The sequence below is a fragment of the Dunckerocampus dactyliophorus genome, chromosome 1 (genome assembly GCF_027744805.1).
Source record: "Dunckerocampus dactyliophorus isolate RoL2022-P2 chromosome 1, RoL_Ddac_1.1, whole genome shotgun sequence".
Taxonomy (NCBI): domain Eukaryota; kingdom Metazoa; phylum Chordata; class Actinopteri; order Syngnathiformes; family Syngnathidae; genus Dunckerocampus; species Dunckerocampus dactyliophorus.
Window position 1 is genome coordinate 28,030,580 of NC_072819.1, and position 19,190 is coordinate 28,049,769.

Below are 19,190 nucleotides of genomic sequence, written 5' to 3' on the forward strand. Positions count from 1 at the left end.
TATTTTACCAAAAAAATAATACATTATGAAATCCACAAAGAAGACATATTTTGCTATACATCAAATGTTTCTGCTCCTTTTCTGTTCTGCATGGTTCCTTGTAGTGTCTTTGGGATTCTCACAGGTGGATTTCATTTCATTTGTCATATCCAAATTATACATAAAATCAACGTCAATGCTGCGAGTACCTTGTTGGAGAGCGGTAGTGTATAAAAACTATATTTCACATCAAAATACTTATTAAGCAAATCGTAAACTCTGCTCTCATAGTTGCAGTGCAGTTCTTAAATTTTCCCCGTAAGGCGGCGCAGGCAGTCTTGTTGTCTCTGGCCATGGAGGAAATTCGGAAATTGATTTCAGGTTCGGGTTGTTTGATGAGAAACACATGTCCAAGTTGGTGAGCTACTTCTTATTCACCGTTTGTGGTTTCTTGGTTTTGCCTCACCACAGCGCTCAAAGTGAGCCACGCTTAGCAATTACACCTCTCAACACGGAAATGTGTCTTTAAGCCAAAACACATGGAGCTTTCAGTTTCCTCGGCTGCTAAGTAAACATTTCTTGTAGTTTGGAAACCACTCATTTGTAGAGGACATGTAGTGACCCTAAACTGGAGAGTGGAAGAATCACTGTCATGCACAAACACACTTCCATACTGTACATTTCTGTGCTTCATGTTTTTTCACAATCCTATCTTAGCTCCATTTGCTTTATAGCAGCAGCCTAATTCAAGCAAAGATTTGCCTCAGGATGATTCATCCCTGATGTTAAACAGACTGCTCTATTTCTGCCCCATTATCATTACAAATCTGCCTGTTAACTGTGTTTGCCCTGCTGTCTCAACTCACTGATCGTTCTCTTTATTAGTGGGTACAACGTCGAAGATTAGAAACCGCCTCCTAGCTTGTGCAAGTGCAACTGCCAGTAGGGAAAGAGCATAAATAGAGTGAAATCAATTGCATTGTACCAATGTTTCCACTCAAAAACTCTCCTTGGAGACTTCCTTTTGAAACTAATTCCATCATAAATATACATGCGTTACTTGAAAACATACGGTCTGCCAGTGGAAGAACTGTGAATTAATTTGCCTTCAGACACTCTTAAACAGGGCTTGTTAAAGATCGTATCTTGTTGCTAATGGACCAGAGGCGTTTATCTTCATTTAGCTAGATGACTTGCTGTCCTGTGGTGCTGCTACAGTGAATATGTCTTATTTTCTAATCACGTAATACACAGCATTTCCCTTTTTCTTTCTTTGAGGTGGTTTGTACAGGATTTTTTATTGCAGTATTTAAATAGTAAAAAACACATGATGTGCAAAGTATTGGCTAATTATTAAATGGGCATCTCATAGGACAAACGTGTTGCTATAATTTAGTAATGGTGGCTTTGCTCGTTTATTGGTTGGATGTTTGCATGTGCATTAAGCCTTTTACAATGTGCTGAGAGAGCCGAGTGTAGAATTTAATTCTCTGGTGGTAAGGCCACACAGACGCCGCAGAGTCCTGCACCTGCTCTCCAGGAAGTCTGCTAGACCTCAAACACATATTTGCATAATGCTGTCTCCTGTGACATCACAAATTGCCTCATGTGTAGCATTGACTGAATAGTACAAATCATATGAACAAGAGAGAAATAAAGAAGTTGGTAAAAACTTCACAAAAAAGACTATACCATAATGATGTGAACAGTACACCGTTAACATGAACGGTTCGGTCACTGTTCGGTACCTACCTGGGTTTTAAGTTTGGTTCATTTTTGGCACAGTAAGGGAATAAAATACAAAACATAAAACTGTTTAGCTTTACATGGGGGCCACATGGACACTGTTTCATTCTAGTCATTTGATTCTAGTCTTGCAAACTTCAAGGGTCCCTGACATGATTCATCAACTTTGCTTAAATATTTTATTTATTATTTGTAATTATGTTCTACATTGTTCGATTTTTGAAAACAAACAATAAATTCTCCAAAATTATGTTTATAGTTCATGGCGCCAGCCATGACGAACTAGCTCTCGCAGTTCAGCCTCATTTCCGGAAGTGACGTCTTCAGGGTAATATCACTAAGATAAACAAACATGGCAGTGTACGAGAGAGAGGATGCTTACAGTGATTATAACGAAGATTTAAGCAATGTGTCGGTAGTTTTTGAGGAGAAAGAAACATTTGGAGATGAAATAGAGAACTTGCAGAACATGGACTTAAGCCTTAAGTGCCAAAGTTGCACAATTGCGACAAGCAACACTGCTGAATTTAACAAGCTATTTCTGCAAATATGGTCTCTCATGTAGTTAATACTCTACACCAGGAGATGGCACACATTTGAGACTTCAATCTGAGCAACATTTGTGGGCGTTTCTATGCAAAGTTTATAGACTTGTGCGTGCGGCTGCACGTTCACTCGCCATAACAGTCCACACGCAGCATACTTGAGCCAATGCTTGGCTAAACCGTGTTCGGGGTGGCAGGAGGGGATGTGGTGGATTGTCAAAAATAAAGTTGAGGGGAGTAGCAGGAATGCATACGCGGTACGATCCTCGGGACTCTGGTATCAGTCACTTTGAGACTCTTTCTCTAAAACCTAATCATCAGGAAATCTAGGGGTAGTAATGGACTCAGATCTGAATTTTAACAGCCACATTAAATCAACAACGTCATCAGCTTTTTACCACCTAAAAAACATTGACAAAATCAGGGAAATGGTGTCTAAGCTAGATTTAGAGACACTAATCCATGTCTTTGTCTCCAGCAGGCTATACTGTAACGGTCTTCTCACCGGGCTCTCTAAACAAGCAGTAAAACAGCTGCAGTACATCCAGAATGCTGCTGCTCGAGTCTTGACTAGAAACATGAAATATGACCATATTAGTCCAGTACTCACGTCTCTGCACTGGCTTCCTGTTGCTGAGAGAATAGGCTTTAAAACAGCTCTGCTTGTTTACAAGTCTTTTCATGGTCTTGCGCCAAAGTACATCTCTGACATGTTAGAGCCACATAAACCATTTCAAGCTCTGAGAAGCTCAGTGGTCTCCTGCGGGTGCCCAGAGTCAGGACTAAACACGGTGAGGCTGCGTTTCAGTTTTATGCTGCCAAACTCTGGAACAGTCTTCCAGAAGATTTGTGACAATCCTCGACTTTGTCAATGTTCAAATCCAAGCTGAAAACACTTCTATTCAATTGTGCATATGACAACTGAAAGTATTTTATCTGCACTCTTCATTCTTAATCATTTTTAATTTATGGAATCCTTTATGTCATGATTTTAGATTGATGTTATGATTTTATGAAATGATTTTATGAAGTGATTTTACCCTTTCTTTAAAGCACTTGCCTTGATGTTCTTTTTGTTCAGCGGTGGTTGTCGTCTTGGAACTCTGCAATGCAGGCTGTTTTTTGTCCAGTGTCTTTGTTATGGTGGAGTCATCAACACTTACCTGAGGCAAGTAAGGCCTGCAGTTCATTGAATGTAGTTTTAGGGTCTTTTGTGACCTCTTGTATCAGTCGTCGCTGCACTCTTGGGGTAAATTTGGTTGGCTGGCCACTCCTGGGAATGTTCGCCACTGTTGCATGTTTTCACCATTTGTGGATAATGGCTTTCACTGTAGTTTGCTGGAGTCCCAAAGCTTTTGAAATGGCTTTCATAACCTTCTCCAGACTGATAGATCTCAGATTAATCTGACTGATGAGTCTCAATTATGTTGCAACAGAGGGGGAATAAATGTGAGTGTGAATGGTGTGCTTGTTTGTCTATATGTGCCCTAAGTGCCACTAAGTAACCCTGACAAGGCACACCTGTAAAGTGAAAACCATTTCAGGTGACTACCTCATGAAAAATTATAAGACATAAAATATATTTCTAAAATATAAGAGATAATTAGAGTTATTTCACACTTTTTTGTTAAGTACATAATTCCATGTGTTCATTCATAGTTTTTAGAATGTACAATGTAAAATTGAAAATACAGAAAACGCATTGAATGAGAAGGTGTGTCCAAACTTGTGGCCTGTACTGTATTTTATTCAATGTCATGCAACAGTTTTTAGGGCTTTAACTAACTACTCTCAAATAGGCCTGGGTATATAGAAAATGTAGTTTAGTGTAGAACTGCAGCTGTTTGCTGCTTCATGGTCTACAGCAGTGTTTCTCACCACCATCACCCATCATTGCGGACATTTTTTTTTATATAAACCTATCAAATATCATATTTATTCAATAAATTCAATTTATTTTTTTACATTTTTGATGTGAAAAGACAACAGGGCACTAACTTTTGAATGTGTTGCAAGCATTATATCCCTCTTCCTGCTCCAAGCATGTAAGCTGAGCCCCAGGTAACACACACATATGCAGGAGCCTTTGCTAAGTGCCGGTGGTGGGATTTTGAGACTGTCTCAAACAGTCCCTATAATGAAAAGACATGAAAGTGCAGCGTGAATTTGACGTAGTGCAAAATAACACTCAACAAGTTTCATGATCATTTTGGGAACAATACGTTTTATCCACAAATTCAAAAATTATTTGAACAAAAAGTGTCGGTCAAGGTTTTCAGTACATGGTTTCTCTTTGTGGGAGTTGAATGACAAGCAAGCAAGTCCGGTTTCCCTGATTCAACTCACAGTAGGTAATTTTAATAATAATAGGAGGACCATTTGTTCTTTAGACCACCCTTCTGCCAGGGTCAGTAGATCGAATTGGGAATTAAACAGTACCGTCATACTGTACATGGTAGTTTTCATTGTGGGCGGAATTCCTCCACGCAACACATCGTGTTCTCCTGTAGATATCTAGCTGTGTGTCATACAGACAGCGCTTTAAGTCCACACTCAATGTCTTTTCCCTCCTGCTCAGGCTTGATCAAGTCGCCCATAAACATGGCACACACCTTGTTGTGGCATAGCAAGCGAATGTCACAGACGGGGGGGCATTCACGCACACCCACTTTAGTAGGTAGCGACCCACCAATGGTGTAAGGTATTACATTTGAAAGATATTATATGTTTTGCTAACCCCAGTACATAACTTTGAAGCAAAAAGTAAATGTTTATTCCCAAATAGTGTAAATTGGCTACAATATGTATTCATGTTTTGGATTTGTAATACAGTGGAACCTCAGTGGAACCGGAAGTTACATCGCCTGTCTTTGATGTTGACTCTCAAAAATGTCTCATGACTCTCAAAAACACAACACAAGTTTTTATAGTTTTACAATTATAGTTTTACATGCATAAAACAATTTTAAATGAATGTATATTACGAATGGAAGGTCAAAATGAATATTTAAGGCTTCATTGAAGACTACTGTTCCCAAAGACACAATGTGGCTGCGAGACACCACACGGGCACCATCATCCTGTTTTGTCATGAGTTATTTCTTGAATTCAGTGGTGTTTCTCACTTTATCAAAATGCTGGCACTTGCAACTTTCTTTGGCTCCATTGTGGGTTACAGTACTGAGGTGAGAAACACTGAACTAACCCATTGACTTCAAGAAACAGCTCATGTCAAAACAGGAAGGTGGTGGTGGTTGATCTCGCTGCCACATTGTGTCTGAGGGGACAGCGTGTGAAGAATCACGTCTTCGATGAAGATAAAAGTAACCTTAAATGTTAATTTATTCCAGTCATTCATAATTTATATGTATTTATATGCATTTCGTATTGTTTTCTGCATGTTAAACTATAAATATAAAATTATAAAAACATGTTTTGTGTTAACATTTTTGACTTCCTGAAATGTATTTATTGGAATTACATTATTTCTTCTGAGAAAATGTATCTGATCACCATCCGTTTCGGTTAGAGTCAGACCTTCTGGAACAAATGTGTGACACTAACCAAGGTTCTAGCGTAGTTAAACATCAAGTGAAACTCAAGTTCAACGTGAAACTGAGCTTACTGGTTATCTTCACATCTGGAGGAATTACAGTAAAGCTGCCAAGGAATGTACTGTAATGTTGCTGAATCACAGTGTGGGTTAAATATTTTGATCAGCAGTTTGTTAAAACATCAGATCCTACAGCCTCCTGCGGTGTGTGAGATATGTCAGCACTTGAGGTTGAGCACTTTCACTCTGCAGACATTGATACTCCAGCACTCAACGTGCAGCCGAGCACTTAACAGTGCAGTGCCACACAATTTGTGTGCATACACACTAACATAATGTATCTCAAAGCTGAAATTCAGCACGGGCTCAACATTTGATTAGCTTTCTTTGAATTTAATAAGACATGTATCAGAGAGTGTTGCTTTCTGGCATTGAGATGTAAGATAAGGTATGTTATTATTAGGGCTGTCAAAGCTAACGCGATAACGCATTAACCAAAGTTACCTTTAACGGCGCAATTTTTTTTTTACTCCTGATTGACGTGCACACGTCTTGTTTGACCCTCGGCCCACACCTTAGTTTGAGGAAGTAGCAGTGACTGGCTTCACAAGCGGGAGCAAATATTAGGCAAAAATGGACAAAGAAAAGGTATTTTGAAAATAAATTTAGCTTCAAAGCCATGGCAAATGGCTCTCACAACAAGACCAAAGTTATTTGGGTTTACTGTTGCTGTGATTGGAATTTTCACGGACTAAGTCGACTTGCTAAAGAAGCGAGGAGGTAGGCTACTGAAGCACGAGTGTCTCAGCCAACGAGTGCCTTTTTGGATGCGAGCCATCCTGGGCTGATTCTTTGCCCTGAACTGTGAGCCAAAAATTGGATACGAGCTACTAGTTAACAGCAGCCCGCGACCATGGCTGAAGAGCCAGCAGTGCTAACAGTAACTAGCATTTGCACCGCACTAGATGGTCATCAACACGTTAGCAAAACACATGCACGCCACAACGATCCAATCCATCTTATTTATCATGTATTGTGTAAAAGAGAGGAACAGTATGGGCAAAATTAATACAGACCCACCATCCACCAGCACAAGCCCGGACTTGTCTTCCAGAGAGACCGTGCACCAAGCAAACATGCACATTAGCACTCTATAAGGTCATCAAATCTTATCTTTATGCATTCCCACATGGTATCAGCATTTGGGACCAAATATGAGGTGAAAGAAAAAGGGTAAAAATACAGTGAGTGTAGTAGTACATCTGTGTGAATTTTTCTTGGAGATGAATAATGTCCAGCATGTGGGAATGGGAGAAGGTGCGTTCATGGACGGTCAAACAAAGTGGGACAAATTGCTGCTCGTATTAAGCATTCAAAAACTGGAGGATTTCTAACTGTATATTATTTTTGAACCCACCATCCACCAGTATGAGCCTGGACCTTGCTTTTCAGAGAGGTTGTGCACCGAACAAATATGCACATTAACACTCAATAAGGTCATCAAATCTTACCTTTATGCATTCCCACGTACTATCAGCATTTGGAACCAAATGTGAGGTGAAAGAAAAACGGTAAAAATACAGTATAGTTAATCTATCTGTGCAGTGTGGCACAAAGTTAGAAGGTGCGTTCAAGGACTGTAAAACAAAGTGGGACAAAACACTGCTTGCATTAAACATACAAAAACTGGGGGATCTTATTTTTTGAATAAAATAATGGCCCATATTTCCAAAATTCATATCCCTTTACATAAACTTTTATGTAATTATCGTTGCGTATTGAATCAAATTTACATCCCTACATTTTATCTGCGATTAATTACGAGTTAAATATGGACATCCATCCATCTATTTTCTATGCCGCGTATCCTAATTAGGGACCCTATCCCAGCTGACTTTGGGCGAGAGGCGGGGTACACCCTGGACTGGTCACCAGCCAATCGCAGGTTAACTACTTTCTGTATATACATACTTTTTCCCTAGTTATTATGTATGTAGTAGGAGGTTAACGCTTTCATTGTATCCCCTTTTTTTATTGGGAATTGATACAAACACGGTCAATGCTGTGCTCAGGAACTTTTAGTATTTTTTTTTTCCAATTGCCAACTCATAACCCTTTGAGAGGCAAAGGTATGAAGATTTCTAATAAGAGCTCATTTTCAGCAAGGATATAGAGCTGATAACCTCCACAACAGTGAAAATATTTCTTCCTTCACTTTTCCTCCTTGGCTGCCTAAATGGGAGTAATATCATTTAGATGTGATTCAATTCATATACATACAGTGTAGTGATAGTCTATGGTATCCCAATGTGCTTGATTGGGGGTCTACACTTTCTAACAAGTGTCCTCTGATGAGTTAGGACATACCGTTTTACTTCATTCTTAGTATTCTTACTTCTTATACATACTGTATGTGCGGCTTTAATGTAGAAAGAGACTCCAATCTATTAGGGATGTCCTGATCCACATTATTTGACTTCCAATCCGATCTGATATTTTTTTTAATAATCTTGCCGATCCAATCCGGTACCAATCCTTTTTTTTTTATAATAAGCTTTTGTTACAAACATTAATATGAATATGGTTATGAAAATAGCTCTTCAAAGCATTAAAAATAATGCAACTAAAGTATTGCTGAATTTACTTTTTTGTGACACAGAATGACTAACAGTATTGTTTGACTTTTGTAACAAAGCTTTGAGTCAAGTCCTTAATCCGATAAAAGATCCATCCAATGAAAAAAGTCCATCCAATAAAGGGTAAAATTGGAAAAAATGGGTGTGCAAAATACTTTTATGGTAAGACTAATCATTTTACATTGTTATAGACCAATTTGTGGTGGGATGATAAATATGATTTTTTTTTTTTAACAAACGACCCCTATTCTTCCCTGCGACCTTGCTTGCGGGTTGAATGGCTTTCTTTTTTGCCGCCCCATGACGGCCAAACGACTGAGGGCTACAAAGAGAACGTCCTGCAAAACCTCTATAGCAGACTTCTGTAGGCTCATAGAAGGTTCTCCAGCCTCTCTCCCTGCAGTCCTCCACCAGTTCCTGGTATGGTTTTCTCTCATTGGCTTCTTCAATACACTCTTCCCAGGGCACCATAGGTTCCAGGGTGATCAGGTGTCTTGGAGCCGTAGAGGTAATGAACATGTCTGGACAGAGACTTGTTGCAATGTGTCGGGGGAACTTTAGCTGTTTTCCCAGGTCGACCTGTAACTGCCAGAGGCCATGTAGAGGAGGCACCCAGGGTTTCTCTCCAGCTTTTATGAAGGGGACTGTCTTCTTTGGAGCATGATGATGTTTGCTGGTGCTGATGTCTAAGCTCTCAGTAATGGAAAGTAAAGCCTCAGTAAAGTCTTAAGCACCTAGTCATGGCACCAATGATAGCGACCATTAGCCAGAGCCTTTGTTTAACAGCTGAGGAGAAGAGCCTTTTCCTAAGCAAAGAAGGCAGGAGGGTGTCTCTCTCTCTTGCCCCAGAGATGGAGGTTCGCTGAGCTCGGCAGGGCATCATAGATAGCTTGCACAAGGAAACCGACCGGATGGAAATTTGCCTGTAAGATGTACAGACCCTTTCCAAAAAATTAGAATGTCATAGAAAAGTTGTTTAATTTCCGTAATTCCATTTAAAAAGTTAAACTTTCATAGATTATAGATTCAGGGCCCACAATTTAAATGATTTCAAGTATTTATTTGTTTATTTTTACATAATTTGGGCTTCCAGCTCATTAAACCCACGAAAACAGGAATTCAAAAAATTAGAATACTGTGAAGAAATCAGCCCAAATTTTGCAGGGCATGAATGTTTTAAACTGAGTGGCACACACTAATCATCTACTAAACTCAAATCACCTGCACAGGCTTCCCCAGGTGTCATTAAGTTGCTTCAGTTTGGTTCAATTGTCTCAGTTGGGTTCAATATGGGGAAGACTGCAGACATGACAACTGGCCAGAAGACCATCATTGATACCCTCCATAGGATGGGTAAGCCACAAAAGTTCATAGCTAAGGAGGCTGGTTGTTCACAGAGTGCTGTGTCCAAGCATATCAATGGAAAGTCTAGAGGAAGGGCAAAATGTGGCAGGAGAAGATGCACCAGCAAAAGAGATGACCGTGGGCTTCAGCGGATTATCAAACAGGGAAGCTTCAAGAATCTGGCAGAGATCCAGAAAGAGTGGAATGAGGCGGGAGTCACAGCTTCAGAAACCACCACATTCAGACGCATCCGGGAGCTGGGCTACAACTGTCGGGTTCCTCGGGTCAAGCCACTTCTGAACCTGAGCCAACGTAGGAAGCATCTCCACTGGGCCAAGGAGAAGAAGGACTGGACCGTTGGCCAGTGGTCCAAGGTCCTCTTTTCCGATGAAAGTAAAGTGTGCCTTTCATTTGGGAATCAAGGTCCAAGGGTTTGGAGGAAGACGGGTGAGGAACAGAACCCAAGCTGCCTGAGGTCCAGTGTGAAATATCCACAGTCCGTCATGATTTGGGGTGCAATGTCCGGTGCAGGTGTTGGTAAACTCTGCTTTCTTAAATCCAAGGTCACCAGAATGTTTAAGAGGACTTCATGATTCCTTCTGCTGAGGATCTGTATGGAGATGCAGATTTCATCTTCCAGCAGGACCTGGCCCCTGCCCATACCGCCAGAAGCAGCAAAACCTGGTTTGATGCCCATGCCATCACAGTGCTTGACTGGCCAGCCAACTCACCGGACCTAAACCCCATTGAGAATCTATGGGGTATTCTCAAGAGGAAAATGAGGGGCACCAGACCCAACAACAAAGAAGAGTTGACAGCAAGCATCAAGGAAATCTGGGCTTCCATAACTCCCAGGCAATGCCACAGGCTGATTGCGTCAATGCCACGTCGCGTCGAGTGATTAAGGCAAAGGGATTCCCAACCAAGTATTGAAGATTGACAGATCGTTTTGAAAGTACCATATTTTGATTGATTTGATGTGATCCTAATTTCTTTTTTTTTTTTTCCTGCAAAAACTGAGAAGTAAATGGTGATTTCTTCACAGTATTCTAATTTTTTGAATTTCTGTTTTCGTGGGTTTTATGAGCTGGAAGCCCAAATTACGTAAAAATAAACACTTGAAATCGTTTAAATTGTGGGCCCTGAATCTATAATCTATGAAAGTTTAACTTTTTGAATGGAATTATGGAAATTAAACAACTTTACCATGACATTCTAATTTTTTGGAAAGGGTCTGTATGTCCTGGTGATCCTGCTGCAGTCCATCTTGTCCATGCTCCCTGCTGCCAGAGTCCCACCACCCTGTTCACTCGCTCTTCCTCCACGCCTGCTCAGACGTCTTCTAGGAGTAGATGGTGTCTTTCCTTGGCGCGGGCCTGGCTGATCAGGGTCTTTGGGAAGTAGCCCAAGCCCACTCTGCCTGACGCCATGGTGCCCACCAGTGCTTTTTGTCTTAGGCGTGACTCGACCACCTCCACTGCATTCCCAGCTTTCCATTTTCTTCCTGTTGTTACCTCAATGGCAGCTGATGGACACCTTGCAGTCCCTGGAGTCCCTGTACTGTAGGGCTTCTCCGGTGTGTACCGCCATGAATTCTTCAGTCAGGCCACTGAAGGGCAGCTCTACGATGTTACTCGTCCCACACAGTGCAGCTTTGGTGAGACTACATGGAAGGCCCAGCCACTTTAGAAGAACACCTCTGATCTTCCTTTCAAGGGACTCAACTGTTGTCATTGGGCCTGCATAGACCAGCAGGGGCCACAGGATTCGGGGCAGGATGGAATGCTGGTAGATCCAGGCAGACAAGACTTGTCAACCTTGGAGAGCCAAGTTCGAAGTTTTTCATTGGACTTCTGGATAGCTGCGGAGTCTCTCAGGCTGGAGTCAAACAGCTTCCCCAAACTCTTGACAGGTTGCTCCATGATGGTTGGGATGAGATGGAAAACCGGAACTTGTCAGTAACATTCCTCTTTTTAAGCACCATGGACCTTGACTTGGGGGGCTTAAAGCTCATTGTTGCCCAGATGATGAGTCTTTCATGACCGTACGGGATCCACCTGCTCCTTGGGGCTGATGTTGTTGTAATGGAAATGTATGTAATGTATATGGTCTTCCATATAGGCTCTTATAGGGGGCTGTCGTACACCGGAGTTTGTCAGGAACCCTCTGCATTTCTGACTTGACCATCATGTTCATGGCAAGAGAGAAAAGAATAACAGACATGGTACAGCCTGTTATTCCTTTGTCAAAGCGATGCCAGTCAAGGCCGGTTTGTTCAAATTTATTTTATTTTTATTTTTTTAACCAAGGCTCCAGCATACCCCCGCGACCCTAATGAGGAAGAAGCGGTATAGAAAATGGATGGATGGATGGGATGGTTAAGTAGACTTAACCGACCGTTAACTTTCACTCCACCATTGTCATCACACTCCACAACACTCATTATTCACACTCCTACCGTCAGGCAGACGCTGTTTCTGATGTTCTTATTCTTTTTCTTGTGTTTTTTTTCTTTCTTTTTCTGGGAAAATGAACAGAACAAGAATTTCATTGCATAGCAGAACTACCTGTTTTACTGTGCATATGACAATAAAAACTCTTGAATCTTCTTTCTTTCTTTCTTAAAGGAAACTTTTATTGAACCGTGTTAAGCTTGCAAATTCTATCCTAGCATTGTTTAAGAACAACTATTTTGATGGAATAATTGTACATAGAGCTATTTGAGGCTTTATCGGCGTCACAAAATTGTATTTTTATGAACTTGCAATTTGAGGCGATCGTTACATTATTTTTAAAGCTTTAAAAGAGGAATTGTAAGTATAGTGTGTCTGATGTACATAGTCTTGCCTTTGCATTGTATTGAAAGCTGTGTTCTGTACACTTGTGTAACAATAACAAATAAAACATGCACTTGATAAATATTGCTCATGTGTCGTTTATACATGAATAGCTATTACACGTATTATCATGTTGGCACCAATATTAGGTTGAACCCTAAGACTCTTACTTTGAAGGCGAGCCGACTTTGAGTATTTTTCCAAACTTACAACTTGTGTTGAGCAAAATATTTTTAAGCAAAATATATGTTTTTAATTGCGTCGTTCATAAATTGCTTGCTTGTTTTAATTCGTAAAACGTTTAGCTTCTGGGCTCTTACTTTGAAGGCTGGTTAATTAGTTACGGTATCCGGCGTAGGGCCCGAGGTTCATTTTACTGTATAGCTGGAAACGATGTTAAATATTGCTTATTTTAATTAATAATATATTTAACAAAAATATTTTAGTTTAATTTATTTTTTTAATTAGTTAAATCATTTTGCTATCAATTTTTTTGCTAAACCAGAAGTCAACAAAATGAGGAATTGTGGTATATATTGACGCTGACCAGTGACTTTTGACGGTGCTGTTAACCAACGACGTGACTACGGTCTGTTAGCTAACGGCGGGTTAAGAATTTAACAGGTGGTTAGGGGTTAAAGTGGTTAAAATAACCGAGTTACCGAACCCTGATGGTTCCTACCCAGAAGTGACCCTCATCCTGAAATTATTGTAGTAATCCAAGATTGGGTCCTTGATTTACTGGGAATGTGATGGCAGTGTTGAGCGAGCTCCACCAACTTATGCAGTATGGACCCGTAGGCATTGTCCATATCCAACCACAAGACAACTAGGTCACCTCTATTTTTGCTAGCCTCTCTGATGAGCTGTGTAACTATGCTACTGTGTTCCAAGCAGATGAAAACTCCAGGGATACCCCCTTCTGTACTGATGGGTCATTGTATTTGTTCTTGAGGAGAAACTCTTGTCAGTCTTTGTGAGACGATGCTGAAAAACACCTTCCCTTCAACACTCAATAGTGAGATGGTCCGATGGTCTTTTGATTTATGCTCTTTGGAGATCTACACTCCTTCAGCACACCTCCATTGGTCAGCAACTTTTCCCCTTTTCCAAATCACCTTCAAGATCCTCCACAGATGCTGTAAACCAAATAAAGAATGCCACTGGGGCATTGAGTAGATGCTGAGCAAGTTGCCTTGATGAGCTCCTCAACCTCCTTCAGGCTTGACTCCCTCAGGTTGAACTCTGTTGTTGGGGAGTCGGGACTGATGAGAGCTTTGTTGAGTTCCAGTTCTTGCTCTATTAGAATCACTCACTGTGTCCTGGAAGGAGCGATTCACTTTCTCTTTTGAGCACTCAAGCCGGCCACTACGCTTGTCCCCGAACAGTTGTTTTGTCAAGCCAAAGGGATTGGTGATGAAGGCTGCTCGCTTCCTGGCTATCTCTTCTTGGCCTCTGGTGGCACTCTGCTCAGGATCATCAGCTTCTTCCACAGGATGTTTTGCAGCTCTGCTAATTGGTTGCTTTGCCTCACCAGTAGCTGTCTTGTACTGTTTCTTGTTCGCCCTGCAGTTCATGGTGTAGGAGATTGCTTGGCTTGGTTTTCCTTTCTCTGCCTGCCCAAATCTATCCGACGTATAGCTGAAAAAATGATGGTAGTCATTATTTGGAGTCAGCTTTCAGCATCGCCTTTAGCCGTGGCTTGGATGGTGTTGGACACATCCTTGTCAAATTGCAGCCACTCAATCTGTTAAACTCAAAACACTTAGTACTCTCTAGTACTATAGTTTGTCATGTGGATCAAGTTGTGTCATGAATTGAATGCCTCAGTACAAGGTTTTTCCCATGCATACTGATGAGGACAGTCACGTAACTAAAAGATGTCCCCCTTCATACCAAATAATATGCCTAATTTTTTGTGCAATTTTTTGTATATTTTTTTTGTTTCCTTCTAAATTCTCCGGTGAATATGCTGAATAATGTTGGCAACATCTGAGGGAAAAAAATACAATCTTTTGTATTTAAGTTAATACTGTTTTACACATGTTAAGTCTTTAAGTCATCCTTGTGATGTACATAGGATTTGCTTCAGGTCCACCTTGTCTATTGAGGTTTCTTCCTCACCGAGTTTGAGAGATGATGTCTGCAGTTCAAAGCAACAGCCTTACTGATTTTGATTATGTAACACAAGATCCCTGAGCTAACAGAGGTCAAAGATCAAATCAGTACATGTTCCTTTTTCATGCTCTACCAGACACCATTTTCGTATGGTCTTCTTCAGACCTTCAGGGATTGTTCCTCTGTTTCAAAGCAAGACATTTGTAATGGTTTGTTGTCACAAGGTCCCTTTAGCAATCCCCTCAAAGCATGTTGGGAAAACACTGGTGGAGACAAAGATGATAACTTGTTGGCTGTTCTGTTGTGCTCCTCAAAGTGAGACATGGTGAAAAGTGTCCAAAATCATAAAAATATCCCCCCCAAAAAAGGATTTAAAATTTACAAAGATGACCTAACTCCAGTCTGTCACTCTCACTGTCACTGCAACTGCCTCCCCTCGTCATGCCTGTAAAAGGCCTGTTTTTCCAAGGTCCCTCTCACCAGAGCACAAAAACAACAAAACATTTTTTGTGTCACACAAACACAATTTGTGTTTTTTCACAAAAATTTGTGTCTGATGACGTAATGTAAACACGCCCACCAATGACTCCATTTCATCTGAGGCAGTGACGTTTGCGCTATTTGACCAACGAGACCACAAAGTTAGTATGGTGAGTTTTAAAGTGTACAGGCATATAGATGCACCTTGTGTGCACCTTCACTGTTCCGCCTGGTTAAATCAATGTTCCGCAGACGTACCCTAACTTTCAAACCGGTATGACTGTAAATCTATAATTAGAGCAAGTTTCAGTAAGTATATCATGGGAAAGCAATCCCACCATTGACCAATTATGAAAAATATCTGCCCCAAAACATTATCTAAATTATATATTCTACTTTCAAAAAATGACAACAGAGTCTGCGTTCCAATTCCCAAATGGAACTCCGATTTGAGCGGGGGCATGTACTTCGGCATCCGGCGGTTGGTCGCTCTTCTCGTGGGCCCTGTTGTGTGGTGCTTGCTTTTCTTTCCATCCTTTGCGCTTCTGGCTTGCGTGCCTCCTGGGTGTGGCCGTGCTCCGCTCTATATGGGGCCCGGTTCTCTTGTGGTTGCTGTGGTCTGGCTCCCTCGCCGGCCGTGGTTGTGTGCGTGTGTCGCTTGGACGGGGTTCCTGCTGTTCTGGTGGCGGTCGGGTCTGCTTGGGGGCGTGTGGCTGGTCCATGGTGTTTGGCGGTTTGGGGGTGGCATTGTAGACCCTGCCTCCGGTGGGCCTCCGGTGTTGGGAGTGCTGGGGGTACCGTCTATGGGGGGTTGGACGGGCCGTACTGGGCGTCCTGACGGGCCGGGTAGGACCTGGGGTGTGTCCTGCGGCCCATAGCTTGCCCGAGCCTTTGCTGTGGTGAGCGGTCTGTTGGTCGTGTGTCTTTGGTCCACCCCCCCCTCGGTTTAGGCAGTGTTGGGGGGTGGGCGTGTGGGGCCATCATCCTTCCTGTTCCGCTGCACCAGTTGACATACATATAGGACTTTGGGGGGGTTCGTCCACGGTCAAGCATGGCGGGGGAGTGGATTGCCTTGTGGTGGCTCCTTTGCCCCTGGCATGCCTCTGACTATGTCGCCCCTCAATTTTAATCGCACAATAGACACTTAGGGTTTGAGTGGGCTGGGCAGGTGAGGGGCCCACCATACCTCAGCTGTCCCCCAATTTTAATTGCTTCGTTAGTTGTCATCCACATACATCCCTACCATATACATCCCTCAGGAACGCAGAGACCAGCCCCTCAGAGCTGTCCTCTTTTATTTATTTATATTTTAATTGCATAACAGACACAATCCCATCTTATCACATACACGGGTGGAGCGGGCTGGATTGGGGTACCTCCTGCCTATTCCGTGGCGCCTGTCCGCCAGACGCAGTCGGGTATGTGGCTGTGGACTTGTCTGCCGGTGGTTCACCCGAGTGGGACTGGGTGACGGGTGGCGAGCGTGCACAAAACCCTGGGGTTTTCTTGCTCCCTAATGGTCCACAATCTCTGCGGCTCAGGATCTGGGTTGAGGGTCTGGGAACCCAGGGGGGAGGGCTCTGTGGGCTGGCTCTTGGGGGGCTGGTCTTGGTGCTACTCGCCCCTTTGGGCCCGTTGGCTTTCTGGTGGTGGGGGGTCGGCCTGGCTGTGTGGGGCGGAGCTTGTTGGGTGGTGGAAGACAGTCCCTCTCCTTTCATGCATTCTCAGTGGCAATTACACATTCACACAATCGCGCACCTTTATATACTGTACATGACGACTTGCACACAGATACCGGTACACGTACATATGCACACTCAAAATACATACGTACTTCCCCACATTACTCACTGAGTTAACCAGAATGTTATTATGTTGTTGGTTTTATTACAGTAATGGTGATGTTGGCAATATGATTATAGTTTTTACAATTGTGTGCTGGGTTCGATTCTCCCCTGGGCATTTTTGTGTGGAGTTTGCATGTTCTCCCCGTGTGCGCGTGGGTTTTCTCCGGGTACTCCGGCTTCCTCCCACATTCGAAAAAACATGCATGTTAGGTTAATTGGAGACTCTAAATTGTCCATAGGTATGAATATGAGTGTGAATGGTTGTTTGTCTATATGTGCCCTGCGATTGGCCGGCGACCAGTCCAGGGTGTAGCCCGCCTGTCGCCCGAAGTCAGCTGGGATAGGCTGCAGCATGCCCCCGCGACCCTAACGAGGAAGAAGCGGTATAGAAAATGGATGGATGGATGGACAATTGTGTGCATTACAGTTATTGTCATTCTGATCAATAATTTAATTACTACTCTTTTGTATGACTGTTTCAATGCAATATTATCATTGTGGTTTTTCATATTATTTTGTCTTCTCCGTCATGGTCTTTATGGCCATCACAGACGTTTGATGATGTAGTCCTGTTTGTTTCTGTTGTTATGTTATTGTTGGCGCAATTGTTGTTGTTGCTGTTGTCCTTGTCTCTCTCTGTATTGTCCCCCTCTTGTCCCCACACTCTCACCTCTCCCTGCTCTGTTTTCTTTTCTCTTCTTCTCTATCCCCTCCTGCTCCGGTCCGGCGGCTCCAAATTTCCATAACTACAAAACATCAAAGTGAAATAAAATCTGTATAACAGGGGAAGTGTATCTCACACTTTTCCCTACCAGAGTAAATCTGTTGAGCACATAAGGGCATTTAGATCAACAACACTATCTGCCCTAATGGCTGGACAGGACAAAAAAAAAAAAAAACAGGTATGCCTGAGAAAGTGAACGTGTGTGTGCGTGCGTGCATGTAGTGTCGTGTGTGCACGTGTGTCACCCGCAGTCCGTGACCGAGCCACTCAGTCACATATGACTGTATGGAATACAACCAAATCAGCCAAATTAATACAGTCTTGGCCGTCAAAAACATTGGCATGGTAGAAGAAGAGAAAGAAGAGACGCTAATGATTAGTCACAGCTTATATTAGTACGGTATATAGTACACAGTTAATATTCGTACTGTTTTTTCTGTATTGTTTGTCCTCTATCAGTGTATGTGTATGCATTAGACAGAGATAACACCTTTTGTTAAAAGGCCAAAAGAAGCTGGCCTTCTTGTGTGCTCTCATGAATGTGCCCATTATTTAAGATAGTCATTATCCAAAACACTGGCCTAGCTTTTTCTGGAATGTAGGCAAATTTATGTTCAAACGTCATGATTCATGCTTTGGTGACCATAAATATAACTATAGTGAAATTGTTTGAGCTCTCCAGCCACAAACAGTGGGGAGGGAGGTTGCTAAGGTGACTAATGACCATCATGACCACATAAAAATGCAGAAATGTAGGCTTTGGTGTGGACCATGTTTGTTTATTTAATAGCCTTTTGTTAACCAATAATTTTATATTATGCTGACGAACAGTGGATGGCTGTTGACATTCAATGTGTGTGCGTGTGCCTGTGTCATATGTTCCTGTAGGTGTCATCTGCAAGCAGTCGCATTGTGGACAACCAAACAGTTGGAGAGCTGAAAGCTGAGATAGTCTCTTTGAAGGGTTTACTGCTCAGCAGGTAACAAAGTTATCCAGTAACCCCCCCCCATCACCACCACCACCACACCCTCCCCACCACCACCGTCCCCCACATGTGCACACAAACGCACATAGGTGTGCGTGTTTGTTGAAGGCCAGACGGCGTACTGTTTTCTAGCCTGTTTGATTTTTTGAATGTGACCCATGAACACATCTTGCTTGTATCCTTTCTATACACTCCTGATCAACATTTTAAGACCAGTTTAAAAATTGCAAGAATTTACATTTTGCTTTGTTGGAGGAGGTTCTAGGTAGAGCTTTGAAAGGCAAAAAGCAGAAACGGGAGTGAGACCCTTTTTTTTTTTAGGAAGAAATTTGTCAGCAACCATTAAACTGAAATGTGCTGTTCATCTGCTGATCAAAAATTTAAGACCACAGTTA

The 19,190-nt window shown here is 42.2% G+C and overlaps 1 protein-coding gene across 2 annotated transcripts in view; it reads left to right on the top strand.

Annotated features, from left to right (window-relative positions):
* pex14 (peroxisomal biogenesis factor 14) overlaps positions 1-19,190 on the top strand; it is a 92,634-nt gene that overhangs the window by 66,848 nt on the left and 6,596 nt on the right. For both annotated transcript variants that reach the window (XM_054771336.1, XM_054771345.1), the window contains exon 8: positions 18,698-18,789. In XM_054771336.1, coding sequence (XP_054627311.1) covers positions 18,698-18,789 — 92 coding nt within the window. The remainder of the gene's footprint in view (positions 1-18,697; positions 18,790-19,190) is intronic.